At 40.9% G+C, this 16,490-nt stretch overlaps 1 protein-coding gene across 1 annotated transcript in view; it reads left to right on the plus strand.

Moving 5' to 3' along the window:
• The window catches only part of LOC113122688 (zinc finger protein ZFPM2-like), a 91,163-nt gene that overhangs the window by 62,486 nt on the left and 12,187 nt on the right, over positions 1–16,490 (plus strand). Inside the window, exon 5 of the mRNA XM_026294183.1 lies at positions 7,722–7,833. Coding sequence (XP_026149968.1) covers positions 7,722–7,833 — 112 coding nt within the window. The remainder of the gene's footprint in view (positions 1–7,721; positions 7,834–16,490) is intronic.

A 16,490-nucleotide genomic window follows, 5' to 3' on the forward strand; every position in this document is an offset into this window, starting at 1 on the left:
GAAGCGAGGTAGAAGCTGACCAGTCCCTCAGCTGTGATCTACAATCACAGCTGTCTATATAATCTGGAATTTTTGAGATTCATGTTTTTAGCTTGTTATAAAGCGAAACAAGCTTCAAATATCTATAAAATCATATCATATCATATCATATATTATCTTATATAAGTGGCAACTCCATGACTCTTGTAACAAATCTACAATTTTTCTCCACTTTCTGTCTTCATTACATTGGTAGCAGGGAAGAGAAGAAGCACAGAGGCTTTTCTTGCTTCACCTTCTTAAGAGAAAGAAGAACAGCCACCCTACAGGGAGGTAAATCCCTACTGGTAGAACTTGATAAGTCCTCACTGTCCCCTGTCCTGGCCTTAGCCCTGTCATCCACAGCCTAGTTGCCTTGGGGCCTACCAAAGACAAAGCCCTGTCAAAATGACTCTCGTTGAAAGAAAAACAAAGCAAAAAATTCAAATCCTCTAGCCAAAATATTAACAATAAAAAAAGCTTAGCATTGGATATAAGAAAGCTGATAGGCGCTGGATGAGATGAAGATCTGGAAGGTGTCCATTTGCTCCATGGTGGTCCAGCAGCAACTCATTAGAACAATGCATATTTGGCTGTCAAAACAAGAATATTATACCATGGGGGTCGTCAGCAAACTAATTGGGTAACAAAGACCATTACCAGCTCAGGAAATCCATCTTTTAACAGTGCGTGTGTGGAGACTCTGATAAGAGAGTTCACGTCTAATGCATTTAGTGAGGGGCAAGTTCACCATCTTTATCTTATTTACTTAACTTGGTGTAAATATTGTTGGTCTTTTACCATGGATTTAGTGAGAACCCATTTTTCTGAAGTGCATGCAAAGATCACAGTGAACACAGTGGCTCTATGTGGATGAACAGGTGGCATGTATATCACAGATACCTTTTAAAAGTTTGTTCAGCATTAGAACAGTGATATTTTTGATGCATTTCAAGTGTTTCTTCTCTTTGTTCTTTGCCTCATGTGTTTTTTTTTTTAATTTATTGTACTTTCTACTATGCACCCAGGTATGTATGGAGCTCATTTTTTGAATCAGGAAATGAGATTGCACAGAAACATAGAGTCTTGTGCAATGTAAAATTACATACAGTAGATGGTAGAGATGTATAACTCCACCGAAGATGAGAGGGGAGTTCATAGGAATATTAGAATCCAGTACCTAAAGGGGGCGCAGAGGTTTATCTAAAGTCAGGGGCTTTATTCAAGCATCATTCCTGCTATTTTATTGTTTGTCTTTATTTGCTGCTTCTGACTGATCCTAGTCTCCCATGTGTGGTTATGAGAGCAGGGATTTGTTGTGACCCTATTGACTGATTGACTCTTGAGTTCCCTTTTTCCTCCTCTTTGAAGAAATCCCCCATCCATGTGTTTTTTTTTTTCCCAGCACAGACAGCATGGATCAGTCCAGAGAATACGCCACCTGCCACCTTGACCCTCAGGGGCCATGGTAATATCCATATAGGTGAGCATTACTGGCTCCGGGTTCCCTATTATGTTCCCTCACACAGCTTCTTGCTGCTTGGGGAGTCAACCCTAACTTACATGCAAAAGATCAAACAAGTCCTTCTCAATTGAATTCAAATGGGAAATTTTGAGTAATTCGAACTGCGAGTACTGAAGCGACAGGGTTGTTCTGGCCCCTGACCAAAGCCAAACACAAGACATACACATGTGTATATGTGCACTCTCCCTCCAAGACACGATTAAGTCTAGGAGCACATGCATTACAAATTCAGCTTTCTCTTGTTTACAACTTCAGATAGTTCACAGGACATACACATTATACACAGTCACTGCAGTACACCAGCATTTACCTGTGAAGCTGAATTAAACTACAAAGAAAGTTGGGGACATTGTAGTCTGAAGCTGAAGGGCTAAAGATGGTAGGAAGAAGTTTTGACTGAACCAGTACAGAGTGGTGCAGGTGATCTATAAACATTAGAAGAGAGATGACAGAGGTGATGAGTGCAAAGGGGAGAGGAAATTAAGGGGCACAGAAAGGAAAGGGAGGGAAAAGGGAGGTGAGGAAAGAAGAGGAAAGCAAAGAACAGAAAGGAAAGGATGCAGGGGTGGAGAAGAGGGGTTTCTTGTCTTCAGGGCAGGTACAGCTTACACTAAACTGTTTGGCTTTAGAGTTGGAGCACCCCAGTGTGCCTGAAGGTCTTGAAGAATGGAGCACGGATTGAATCCCTCTCCCTCCGAATCTCTATTCTTCACTCATCTCCTTCCTAGTTTAGTAAGCAGCATCTGCTTTGTTTAAAAATATTACAAACGAGTCTATTAATAATTTAGCATTGCTCCTAAATCAGAATCCAGAGAATCCAGTCATTAGTCTGCCTTATTACCACTCTGCTATGTCTTAAGCAACTGAACGTACAGTAATCATGCATTGCCGCCCATACCCAACTGTGAACATTTCAATGGAGTCAAATAAGTAATAGCTCATGCAGCACATGAGCTTTGATGCTTACAGTCCAGTCAGCAGGATAAAAGGTGATTTAAATGAGAAAATATTTATTCCCCATAGCGCCGCCATGATAGCAGCAGCCAAATAAAGGCACATGCGCACAGTGATGGGTGTCCCTTTAAAGATTCCGGGAACAGCAGTGACTCTCTCAATTTAATCGATTTTAAAATGAAAAGTCAATTTAACAAAGTTGAAAAGAGAAAGATGGGCTAAGGGAAGAAAAAAGCATTCTCTTGCACTCAAGCAGTAAACTAACTGCCGCACAGAGCAGGCAGAGATTTCAGCTGAATTATCTCCCACCTCACATTTGCTCTTAGGCAAGCAGTTTAAAAGCCAAGCGATTGAGCCAGTGATCCAATTTGAAATGCAGAAATGATTAGAGCAGCTTGCCTCATTTCATATCGAAATTCTCTGATTTATGACAGGGCACCAGCCAAGATCTATCTCTAAAGGGAATTAGTGTGCAATTCCTGCATATTTCTGTTATTTAGTCTTCCAATAGCAGATGCTATAGCCTTAGAGAGAGGGGGGAGAAAAAGGAATGAAAGCAGTATGTAGGTATCTTTTCATTTCAGCAGATGTAACCATTGCCATTTAGGAGAGGAAAAATGGCACAAAAGCAGACTTGAGGAATGGAGGTATTTCCCACTTTATGTCGGATGTTGACAGAGAATACTTATTTCAGGCCATAATGAAAAATAGGCAGCACCTAAATAAGCATACACACAGATTTTCAGCAGTTGGAGAACACAGGCTGCAAGGTTAGCTTTGGCCATTTTATTCAACAAAAAAAAGACCCTTGCAACCCAACCATCCTTGAGGCTAAGAAAATATTAATACACAGAGAGATAACGAGGGCTAGAGGAAAATCTCCCTTAATGAAATTTCCAGTTGACCACATGCAATTTGTTTCATCGCAGTGAACAACTAATTGCAATGGACGTTATCAAGGTGTGAGTGTGCTGTCTGCTGTAAACTGACTGGTAAAACAGGTACGAGTCCTTTATCCTCACTCCCATGTTAGAAATAGAGAGAACATATAAACTTGACATAACCCATACATATGCTTGTTTTTTTTTTGTTTTTTTTTTTTTGATAGATTTATGCTGCTTGCAATAGTGTCTGGAATGGACATGGCCCTTTAAAATGATTTGGGGACATGTTGCTGGGATGTTAGCACATGGTCAGATGTTACGTAGGGTAGAGAAAATGAAATCTGTTATGTAATTGAAGTGAAAAAAAGTCGAGTTTAATTGAAGAAAACTGGAGAAACCAGGCGACATTCAAAAGATTTTTTTATACCTTTATTAACTGGAGTATTTCAACTGGTGTTTTTGTTTCAAAATGGCAGTACTTCATAGAGAGTGGGTGTTGAAAGTGGAACGTATAAAACCAATGAATGTCTTGAGATATTCAGACAGTGTTTTTGATCTCTCAGTTGTCTAAATCCTGCAGCTGTGGGATCAAGACGGATACGGTGCCAGTCAATGACCTTGGTGGAGGGGGAGGGGGATGGTGAGGAAAATAATCATTCCCACCAAGGTTTGTATCGATTTCACCTGTCCTGACCATGAAGTGGGTTAAGAGTAGCCAGTGGTGGTGAAATGGTCAGCAGTGATATCATTAGCTTGTTGTTTACACAGGGAAGCAGGGAGTTAGAAGAAGGCTGAGTGTCACAAGCCACTTTCTTCTTCACCTCCTTCAGCTGATCAGAGGATCATGGTATCAAGGAGGGATTAGTAGCGACTTGGGATTTGTGTGATTGGTTAATTTATTGCGGTGATGGCAGGTCTTTCATCTATGGCAACATTTAATCAGCGCAGTCACAGAGGCTATTACAGGTTAGCTCCTTTCTGGAGTCAGTCCGGCTGCGCCATCAGCTCTATCACAATTCCCCTGAAATTTCCAAATTATCTGGAACAGGCTTTAGCTTCTCAGTAATAAAAATTAGAACAGATTCGTGATAGAAGCTTTTGCTCACACAGGGCCAATTATAAATAGCACAGCACTGCCTTGGAAAAGGGAAAGAGGAAGGGGAAAAAAAATCTAAGTCTGAGAGATGTGCACGGAACTTATCGTTCAGTCCCTGCTCCGCTCTGATCCAAATCCGTGTGGCTGAAAATTTATATTAGATTTTATCACAGAGGCCTAAGTCTAGAAAAATCAATGAAGGTTATCTTTTATGTTGCAGCAACTTGTGGAAATATTGATTTTCATTTTATAGTGAATTTGGAGCATCAGTTTGTAATCACTTCCTCGCTGACTACACTGTTTTGGTCACTGTATCTCTTACACGAGGAACGGTAACAGAGCTCAGAGAAAAAAATAAAAAAATAAATAAAAATACCGGGAGAGTATTGAAACCGCTGGAGTGAAGGCAGAGGGTGGATAAACCATAACACACTGCACAGAAAGGAAGGCCAGAGGGGTTTTTACAGGCTCTGACAGAGATGATAGACTGGAAACTGATATTAAACACGGTATCTCTATAAATGAATCAGATATTTGCTTGTTTATTTATTTGAAAACGACAAATATTTGCAATGAGCATATGATAAATAGGCTATGAAAATAGGAATATTTGGCATTGTTCATGTTTGCACTGATATTAAATAAAATGTAAGTTAAGATTAGCCACTATGGATATACCAAAGATGAAAATGCATATTATGTATGCAGCTAACACAAATATTTATCCATTAGCGGTCAGTGTACTTGGACAGGAAAGCCTGGCTGTATGATTGTTGGGTAGAAGAGGGAGTTTGTCTCTGTAAAACCAGTTCATCATATTTTTCCATGCTCCAGGAAAATCGTAATTTTCTGCCTGTCAATCTGCATTTCTTCTGGCTTCGGCCACTTAGGCCAACTGATCTGGTTGTACAAATGTTTTTATTTTTTCAGACGCTCCTCCCTGCAGTGATGCCACCGTATCTTAATCCTAAATATGTGGAGTGCAGTTGCTCCTCTCTTTGTCTTTGTGACGGCTGATACATGCAGTATGCTTACAAAGCACACAGACCACCATTGTAACTATAGATGTTATTATGTAAATTTGCACTGAGAGCCTGTCATTTGTTGTTGCTGCTCAGTTTTGAACAAGAATAAAGCAAAATAACGCATTATAGCTATAGTCTTTAGTCAGAAGCTTAACAGTTTCACCCATGTAGTAGCTAATATTTTTATTTACTGCAATTATTTCTAACAAAATTCTTCTAATTTCTTACACTTGTAAGAAGTCTAGTCAGTGTGGTATTTTGTCCCTGTTGGCTACATTAAGAGCAGCTGGAATATCGTGAATTCCCAGAGGCTCAGAGTGAAGGCAGAGAGGCCTCTGCAGTTGAATAAGAGATGGGTCTAGTCTGGAGATCTAAGAAAGGGTTAATCTGATTCCCATTTCAGATAGTTGTCCTAGCAACAATCGGCCAGTCTGCTCTGCTTCTTTGACAGGGGTGTGAGGTTTTCAGGTTAGGCAGATAGAAGACTTTATTGTGAAGCTAATGTGAAATGTGAAATCACGGATGACTTAAATTACAGAGGTCCTCTCTCTCTCATCTCCTGCCAGGATGGGATAAGAAGATGCCAATGGAAGGAATAAAAAGATCAACAGACACAATTTACTGTCTGTGTTTGATCAGTTTGTATCTGTCTGATCATATATATATATATATATGTTTGTGTGTGTGTGTGTGTGTGTGCATGTGTGTGTGCGAGCGACTATTTAGGAATCGGTAATTGTTTTGCAGACGAAATCCAAACAGATCCCTATCATCTTTTTGAAATGTATTTGCCATTTGTAAATAATGCTGTTAAAAAATAAAAAATTAAAAAATCAATGTCCTCCAACCTCCCGACTAGATGGAGTTCATGGAAAGAGAAATGGGCGAGTGGAAAGGTGGGGGTGGTTGGGGGACGGGGGACGAGGGGTAGGGGTTGCAGGTGCACTGCCAGAGCTCAGTGCTCATCTCTTGTGCATATCTGTGCCAATTCAGGCCTTTAACATGCTCAAGTGACATTTGCATTTATCCTTAAAGGTTGCTGCCTTTTGCGGTGGGGGGGGCAACCTAAGTGAAAAGCACAGGATAGAACTAGTATTTTTCTGCATTAGGCAGATGGACAGTGTCCTGTCGCTGCTTGCCTCAGAAAAAGAAATGTGTTAAGCTTGCACCCCAACCCATTTTCTCCTAGCCAAACTATTTCTGTAACATCCTAATGAAGGAGGGCCCTAGGGTTCAAAAGTAATGGCCTTGGAATACTGACATTTTGCCTTTGAGTAATAGTCTATTGTACCCAGCTGCCTGAGATGTTCCTGCCCCCTCCCACAAACACATAACTCCACCAACACAACATTTTGCAAGAGGCTAAAGAAATAAAACACCGAAATGAAATAAAACTGAGTAGAATATCATATGAGAATACACAGAGCAGGCAAATCTGGTGACACTGCACCATCTGAATCTATTATGGTGGATGTTGTACTCTATCTCCCTGTTTTATTTTTTTTTTCTTCCTGTGAAATAAAACTACACATTTGACCTCTGACCAAGAAGAAAAATGACCTTACACATTCAGAATAATTTTCCAGCATATTATAAAAACTCCAACCTCAATCGCCCTTAGAAATGGATACTGATTCTTTAAATTCTTCCCTGCTTGTTTCAGGAAATAGTGAGATCTTGCTGATAGCGAGGCACAATGTGCCCAAAGTTCACCCCTGAACACTCGCTTCCTTCTCTCTGAAAGTCACCACCCTTTTTTTCCCTTTCATTTTTTTTTTTTTTTTTTTTTTTTTATAAATCCCAGACACCTGAGATGTTCCTGTTAATCTAAGAGATCTGATGCTGAATCATTCAATCCTGGATGATAATTCCTCTTTTATGATACAGTACAGGCTCTTGCGCTCATTTGTCACCACTCCAGCCACTACTGCAGCCTTTGTCTGTAGGCCACCACACACACACACACACACACACACCCTCACACACAAACACACACAGACACACATAGACACACAAAACATGCCCTGATTTTCAAATCTTTTCAGCAGTTTAAAAAAAAAATGGAATTGGGTGGACTCGAGTTGCATGCTGTATAGTTTCTGAAATTGTCTATTTATGGCCATTCAGAACAGCAGAAGAGCGTAACCCAGTGGCTATTAATGTTTCTTTAATCACCAAAATAAGCAAATGATTAGTGTTTGTTATCTGTCCCCGTCCAGAAGACGAAGAGCACAGTCCCGGTGGTGCTGAGCGCTGGCCCCAGGTGGCTGCTGGATGTGACTTGGCAAGGAGCGGAAGACAACAAAAACAACTGTGTGGTGTACAGCAAAGGTAAGCAGGCAACGCCGGCATCCTGTTATCTCTCCGCAGCGCAACACACCACGCCACTGCTGCAAAGACACTGACAATTCTCCATCCACTGTGCCTGCCTGCCTGTCTGTCTGTCTGTCTGTCTGTCTGTCTGTCTGTCTGTCTGTCTGTCTGTCTGTCTGTCTGTCTCTCTGTCTCTGTCTTTCTTTTACTTTTTCTCGTTTTTCCTACACTCATAGCTTCTCACAGTCACAAACACACATATAATTGCATGTACACAGCTGCAACAACACACAAAAAGCCACATGTGCACATACTCACACACTATATCTGTTTTTCTCATCCAAAGAGCCATTTATATCACTAAAACTCTGATTAGGGACTGAGAAACATCACTTGACACACAAAGTTAATGGTCTTTAGATTTCACAAGGTAATTAATGCCCCTTTTTTCTCTTTTATACTAAGTGAATCCCTATCTCAGAGTAGATTGTGAGCAAAGCACGAGTGGAGATGGGTTTTGCTTCATTTGGCTTCATTTGTTCTTTTTAACTCAGCAAAATCGTTGCTGTATTTCTTTAATAAATCAGATATTTATATACAAGACCCCCTCTAGATATGGATTTATGTAAATATGGGAAGGGGAAAAAATACAACATATCTGTCATAAAATCCATGTTGTTTATGCAGAATTGACCCTAAAAGCCCAAAAACTCAAATGACCCTCTGTCATCAAGATAACCTCCTCAGTCTGCTGCATTGTGCCCAGAGAAAACCCTCATTAAAACAGCCCAACATGAAACTGCAGAGAGCTCAGTTTGTTGCAGACTGTATGAGGAGATGCTTAAACTGTATACAGCCCTGACACTTCACTTCTCATGAAAGCACAAGGCTTCTGCAGCTATAATTGGGTCTTGAAGGGTGTTAACCAGAGACACAGCAAAATAAATACGTAAATAAAGATGTGTTTCAGATTCCAAAGGGTGAAGGAAAGGGGCTTCATTTATCACTTTTCAAAAATGATTACCCCGTGACAATACCCCCAAAGCTGAAATAGAGCTTCTTCTCCCTCAAAGTGAATAAGTGGCAGGAGTGGGATTTGCAACCCGGATTTTCGGTCTCCCAATTCTCATCTGCTAATCACTAGACTGCACTGGGGAGTTATCCTCTTAACCGGCTACTTAACTTTGTGCTCTTTATCACCAAATCATTAAAGTTTTGATAAGCTGTTAAAGAAGATTATGCACTTCTTTAAAATCTTCTAATCTTTTTGCTCATAGACTGACTGTATGAAACAAAAAAAGGGGCAATAACAGGATTTCTCACTTTTTTTTTTTGTGTGTGTGAAGTCTGGAGAATTTCCTCTCCCACTTTTCATACATGTATCCTCAAGATAGTATCACTCATACATCACCACCTCAGCTGTGTATCGCTGACAGTGCCTTTGTTTGTCACTTTCTGTTTGACCTTATTAAATTAAACACAATAACATCTCCACACGTCCCCTTGTGAGGGTTGTTCTGTGTTGTACTGTATAAATTCATTACGCTAAATCCTCCAAAAGAATCAGCACATGCTTACCAACCGATGATTAATGATAATGGAGGGAACATGGAATACAAAGAATTAATTTAGAGTAGATGTAAGCGATCTCTTGTCACTCCACAGTAGCTGTGAGACAACCAATGAGCCGAAGAAAAACACTAAATCAGATACATCAGACGCCCTTTAATTCAGTTTAATTTCTTCAAAGAATAAGTTCACACAAAAAAAAAAAAACCTGTCCTGAGTTTTAGTATCATGAAAACTTTAGACTTCTAAGTGGATGTTACAATAAATACTAAAAAACTGATAACACCATGATACCACATGGTACAAAAAAAATCAGGCGGTGTAATTTCAGCAGCTTTGTAGCAACTTTGCCACGCTGCTTGGGATAAATTGGTTGGGTGTCCATTTTTCTCAGCTCTCTAACCAAAATTGTTCCACATTTGGCTCCTGGCAACTTTTTTTTTTTAGGTGGACTTGGACTAAGTTCAGAAAGTGTTTGATGCCGTTCAGCTCTTTGACTCTGGAGTCCAGACACGATTTATACTGCTCATTCTTCTTCGTCGCCTCCTGTTAAATATTCCAATCTGCGTGTGTGCGCACCCTCTGGAGGTGACATTGAAATTGAACGTCAGCGTGCTGAAAATATCAAATCTTTGTCAATTCAATATTGAATTTGGTCTTTTCGCTGCAGTTTTGAGGCAGCTCTGGAGTTGTGTTTATCGCGTCTACACTTGCATGGATCGACTGAGGAAAAAGGCTCCTCAGAGTCCAACAGCAACTTTCTTCCCACCTCGAAAAGCTGAGGCCCAGATTGTTTATATCTTCACCTCTGTGCTGTTTCCCCCTCTGTCGGCTGCTTCATTGCTCCCTAAGATGCGTTACTTATGGAAAACAGTGAATATCTCAATACACAGCACGCTTGCAGAATATGTTTTGGCTCACGTTTCACTGGTCTCGGCTTTCTTTATGGCTGCTTGCAAAGATAGTAGCAGTTGACTTTGGATGCTTGCCAGTGTGAATCTATGGGGGAGTATCTCTAAGTGAGGACTGGTGATTGGTTTGAGTGGCTGTAGCTTACTGTTGGGTGTTCTGTCCTATGATTTCTGCATTACATTTTGTACAACTGCTCATCCTCAGTGCTCGAAACTTGTCATTCAGGCAATATGTGGGGAGGGAGTGAGGACAGGATTCAGCAAAATGATTCCTCTGAGAGTTGTATTCCAGCAGTGTGTTATGTATAATACATGCACTGGAGTGTGTAACAAGCAGCAGGGTGGTGTAGTCAGGTCCCCCACAGGACGCCTCTGGTCATCAGTACCAAGACAAGCTAACCCTCTAGTTTCAAATATAGATTTTTTTTTTCTGCCTATTTTCTGAACACTGTTGGCAGCAAAACTATGTCTTCCATATTTGTTTCTGTTTCCTTGTCTGTATGATTTTATCCAGATGACCAAAAAGACAGCAGCAGCATTTTAAAAAAAAAAATTGAAGTCAAAGACTATGAGTAATGTCTGAGGCATTTAAATGTCTGAAATTATGATTCAGAGCCATTTCGTGAATCCAAATTCTTCTTTAAATATCCCCATTCCTAAAACAAGATGAAGTAAGAGCCCCGGAGTGGAAATGAGAAGTGCAATATCTGTTTTTACCAGGCTGTCAGCATGGCCCTGTTTGTTTTACATTAAACTCCCAGGAAGAGAGCCTTAGCAGCCAGCCATTACTAAAACTCTCAAGTCTACTACTGTGCTAACTCATTATCGAGAAATCCACCTGGAACTCCCACAATGCTCTCCTCCACACTCCGACAGTTTCTTTGAAGCGCTGAAGTTATAGAAACAGGCAGCAAGTCTGTAGAGTAATTATATGTTACAGTAATGCTGGAAATCAAGGACAGAGAGAGAGAATGACAGACAGGGACCCAGAGATACAGAAAGTGAAGCAGTTTCTGTGCAGATAAACAACAGATTGATAAACAATACAGCTGGAAAGTAGGAGAGATTTAGCCGGGGGAAAAAAAAAAAAATCTACTGTTTCGATTTTTCTTCAAACATATCCCAGTTGAGTATGGTACCGATGGAAATGCTGCAAACCTGTCTGATTAGAAGGATTTTAGTAGCAGTTTAGCAAACCCAGTCATGATGTGTGCACTGTAGTCAAACTGCTTGTTTAGGGGTGAGACAGGTGTTCTGTGTTTTTATCCCTCTGTGGAAAACATCTGGGCATTCTAGATTTAAGCAAATGTTATGCATCAGGAGGACGGTTTTTTTGGGTTTTTTTGGTTTTTTTCACATGCTCATATTTTGTGTTTACAGCAGCAAGATGGTGTGTGTGTGTGTGTGTGTGTGTGTGTGCGTGTGTGTGTGTGTGTGTGTGTGTGTGTGTGTATGTATGTGTGTATGTGTGTGTGCCTGAAAACTACAGTGCCCATGTCCATTGCAACAAAGGAACATGTCACTCAGTGCACTGGCACTGGCTGCATTATGTATTTTTCTCACTTGTTAGATTGGGTCATTGTCGATTTTGGTCTTTTTTTAAATTGGACTTGTTGACAGAGTGTACAGTTAAAAAATGAGGAGTGCCATTTTAGGTCTACAGTACAATACATGACTCAATTCATTTGTAATGGGAGCCTTCATTGTGCTTAGCCCATTGTTACCTGATATCTGAGCCCATTGAAACTATACACACTCAGTGTGACCACATTATGTGCCATTATTCAGAGGTCACCTAAACTTTTCAACTGTAAGCCTCTTAAGCCAGACCACATTCAGATACAGCATGTCCAATAAGTCTCCAGAGCAACTTAGCCCATTGTTCGTGCAGAAATTGACCAATGTAACTGGGCTGTTTTACATAAGCCCGGACAGTGCAGAATTAGCCAACTCACTGTGTCTTTGTATTATTTCATATTCTCTAAGTCCTCACAATCAGATCCCTTTTCTATGCTCTTCATTTGCTCTTTCCACTGCTCCAGAGCTGTAGACCTCTGAGGCATAAGATGAACTAGCATGACCTGCCTGGACAGATGTAGTATCTATTTTACTTTTTTCAAATAAAATCACTTTTGATTTTTTTTTTTTTCACCAAAACTGAAAGCAAAAAAAAAAAAAAAAAAAACTGTCAGCATGCAGCATTAAACACTGAGAGGAGAAGATTCTTACAGTTCAAAATGTTCATTTCAACACTCCTCTTTTAAAATGACTGCGGTGAATAGGAGGTGCGAGGGGTTATTATCTGTTATCTGGGAACATAGCGAAATGGTGTGACTGAATAATAACTAAACAACTGGCACAATGTAAAAAATTTCATTATCAGTGTATTAAAACAAAATTGTACCCTAAAGGAGTCCCAACCACAGCTCCGAGCAGCCGACTAATTATGTTTAATTAAAAGACAACAGAGATCAACAGAATCGTTTTCATTAGGAAATTATTAATGATTCCACTGCAACAATAATTGATTGCACTGAGCCCCGCGATAACTCCGTGCGGTCAGGCTGGAGAGGAGCGCCTGCTGAGGCGCATCTTGCAGCTGAAGCTTCTGCGGTTAGGAAGTGAGGAGAAGTTGTGAAGCTGGCTGGTTATTATGGAGAGCAGAGGAGGAGGTGGAGGAAACTGTGACAGCCAGATCCAAACCATACGGCGAACTGAGACGACTTAACCATCCCACACGTGTTCAGGAGGCATTCAGGCACACACACACATTGATGGGAATGCACTCTTTATTATTTTCCCTGTCTATTTACAAATATATGTAAGAGGGCGTTTTGTTTATTTATTTATTTTTATTTTTTCCGTCTCACGCATAAGCACACATGCGCACACTCATCCAGAGCCATGTGAAAATCGTTAGCTCCAGACACATCCTCCGACAGCCTCTTCTGTGCATTGTTCTCCCGGGCACCAGACACCACACTGTGCCACAGCAGCACCCACATCCACCGCAAACACACACACACACACACACTCGCACAGACCAAACGCCATTATCAAATATTCACATAATGGCTGCTGACACATATATGTCCATCTGCATTCAGTGCAGACTAAGCCTTGAGATAAAAACAACAATACAGGGAGGAAATGCAAAGGAAGTGATGGGCACTGATGAGGGACAAGGTTCTTTTGAAATATCGCCATGTAACATTTTATAGCTGTGGCCTGCACGTGCATTTTTGAGTATGTGCTTGCGATTTGTGTGGCCTGTATGTGTGTGTGTATAGATGAGTATAGCTGTTCGTCCTTGTATCAATGCCACAGAGGGTGTCAGGCTAATGAGCGTGGGCTGTCCTTAGAGCAGGAGGGTTTGGGTTGTGCCATTCACTCTGCATATTTAAATGCCTTGTAGAGCTTAAGTAGGCCCACTTTTCCATGTCAGGGCAGCGTTCAATCCTGCTGCGACCATTAATTATGATACCATTGTGCTCCAGTGTGGCTAATAAGAGTGATGTATTGCACCCTCGTGGCATTATAATCATCTGAGTGAAGTACCTGGACTACACTGAGCTCGCTTTAAGCACCATGTTTTAAAAAAAAAAAAAAAAAAAAAAAGGAAAAAAAAAAAACGAGAGTAAAGAGGAAGCTTGTTCTCTCCTCTCCATCTTCACCGCCCGCTGCATTGGTTAATGCTCTTACATGTGTGTGTGTCACAGATTCAACTTCTCTATAATTGTATAATCAATGATGAGAAATGCATTGGCACTGATCATGCAGGAGAGCTGATTGTGTGTCTGGGAGTGAAAGCACACACATAGCAGCTACCCGGGCTCAAAATACTGCTAGTGTGCAGGCATCAAAAGCACACATGAATCATTGTTTTTGTTATTTTTGTCACATTTACATCCATGCACGTGCACTGTCCTTATCAGCACTGTATAAGCATGTTATATGAGTTATCTCCCCTGCTTTCTCAGATATATTTGCACACTGAACTGATTAAGTGGATTTTGAGGAGCTGTTTCTTTATATTTGGAGCATGTCTTCTAAGTATTAAGTGTGCGCAATACAGATGGGGAAAAAAGATCACATTTTATTACATTAATCATTGCAAGTTAATGTGATTATATGTACTTTATATTTCCCTTTTTAACTCCCCTCCCTTAACAGCATAATCAATGACCGTTTTTATATTCATTGAAAAATTCTGCGGATATGAAAATAAGTCTCTGCAAGGTTTTTTAATCTACTGTGGGATCTTGAGTAAGTAATTAAAGAGTCCATTTTGTGTGTGTCTTCTAAAAGCCCCTAGCCTGCTTTTAGGCCTGGGTATGATCCAGCCCACCGCCCCCATCTCTGCTGTGGTAAGTAGGTGTGAAAAGCATTGTCAGTGTGCTTCAGGATAAAGCCCTGCTGTTGGATGCCATTGGTCAGAGTCGACCCCCCCCAACCCAAACGTATACACACACACACAAGATCCTGGAGCAGGTTGGGAAAGAGTGTGTCTGTGTGGTAAGAGAGGTGTGTGTGTGTGTGTGTGCACAGGGATAATCAGAGACAAAAGCTGAGAGCTTAAGAGAGGGGCCTTTCTGCACATCCACGCTACTTTTTTTTTTTTTTTTTTTTTTGGAAGGGGGAAAGGTTGTTGCCTTTTTAGCAGGCTTGAGGGGGCATCACAGTATGTGTTTGTGTGAGAGAGAGAGAGACAGAGAGAGAGGGAGATGGACAGAGAGAGATAGAAGAATCACTGGGGTGGAGGGGGGTTTAGATCGTCAGTCAGCGTGATGGAAAACCACACGGTTAAAGTCTCTCTGAGGGGTGACACAGGACTGCAGCGAGTGGAACTAAACAAGTGAAACTGAGTCTAGGTGAAAGTCTGATGCACTGAGGGAGAGAGCAGATGATCAGAGTATGAAACAAATCCCACCAAGAAAGAAAAAAAGAAAATGACAGTGGAAGAAAAACACTGATGCACCTCTGAAACTTAGTGCTGTTTTGTGCACAGCAGTGTTATTGTAGTGTTGCTGTAAAGACTAGAGTTAGAACAATTCCATTCAACCCTCACAGTGTCTAGCGGTGCGGGGTCTATTTTTCTTTTGATAATGTATACCCCTGCAAATCAATTTTTTGGTTGGCCTAAATATAATCCGATTTTCTCTGAAGAAATGGCTCAACACATTACAAACTTGTTTTGTGAGGTCGCCACTGTGTTCATGCAGGAGAACTTAGTGATAACCTTTATACATACCTTTGCAGCTAATCCATTTTATTGATTGTACATCCACCTGCGTGGAAAAAAAAAAAAAAAAAACACACAGTCCCATTGTCTTTAGAGCACCATATCAGTGTGATATCGCAGTTTTTCTTTTCTCATTGCAGTGCAAGAAGGAGCACAACAGCAAGCCACCTCTAGTGCTAGTCCCTTATCTGTGGGGTGTTTTATCATGTGATCTGGTCAAGGGATCCTAGCTATTCTACCTCTTTTAAAGTCCAATGCCATGCATAAGGACACAGGGAAGAATGAGGTGGGTTTGGCAATGAGCTTTAATGGTGTAATTGTAACAAACTGGAAATGTGATATGGGGTCAATTTGTGAATAATCCTCATAGAAGTATGTGTCATCTTCTATTTGAATACTGTAGACGTATGTGAATAGATGCCAAGAGGGTTGCCTTTTTTTTTGTCCTTGACCATAGTTGTGAGTTGTCCTGCTGCAGCCCTTTGGTGCTGGACAAGTCAGTAAACCCTAAGCTTATTTGTGCATTATCACACAGGGCTAACTTCTTCCTGCAGAGGCAATTTTGATTTGAGGAATCATCTAATAGGGATGTAGTTCTTAGAGATGATGGGTCAGATCAAAAACAGTTATGTGAGCTGAAATATTGTGATTTCCTGATCTGATTTTAATAATAATAACATTTTTAAGGGTCTTAGACTTGAGCCTTGTGTCCGTCCTCCTCGCTGTTACAGTGATATCGGCTGATTATGAGCTAAACTCTACCGCCACTATGTTGCTTCAGTTCCTGAGCTCTGCTGACCTCTGCCTGTCCGCGCTGGGTGACAGAGATGGGTGCCCTTATTCCTGTGCGATTGCTGTCTGTGTGTGTGTGTGTGTGTGTGTGTGTGTGTGTGTGTGTGTGTGACAGAGAGAGAGAGAGAGAGAGTGAACAGAGCCGCCGGACGAGCAGGCAG

This window comes from Mastacembelus armatus, chromosome 16 (assembly GCF_900324485.2).
Source record: "Mastacembelus armatus chromosome 16, fMasArm1.2, whole genome shotgun sequence".
Lineage (NCBI taxonomy): Eukaryota > Metazoa > Chordata > Actinopteri > Synbranchiformes > Mastacembelidae > Mastacembelus > Mastacembelus armatus.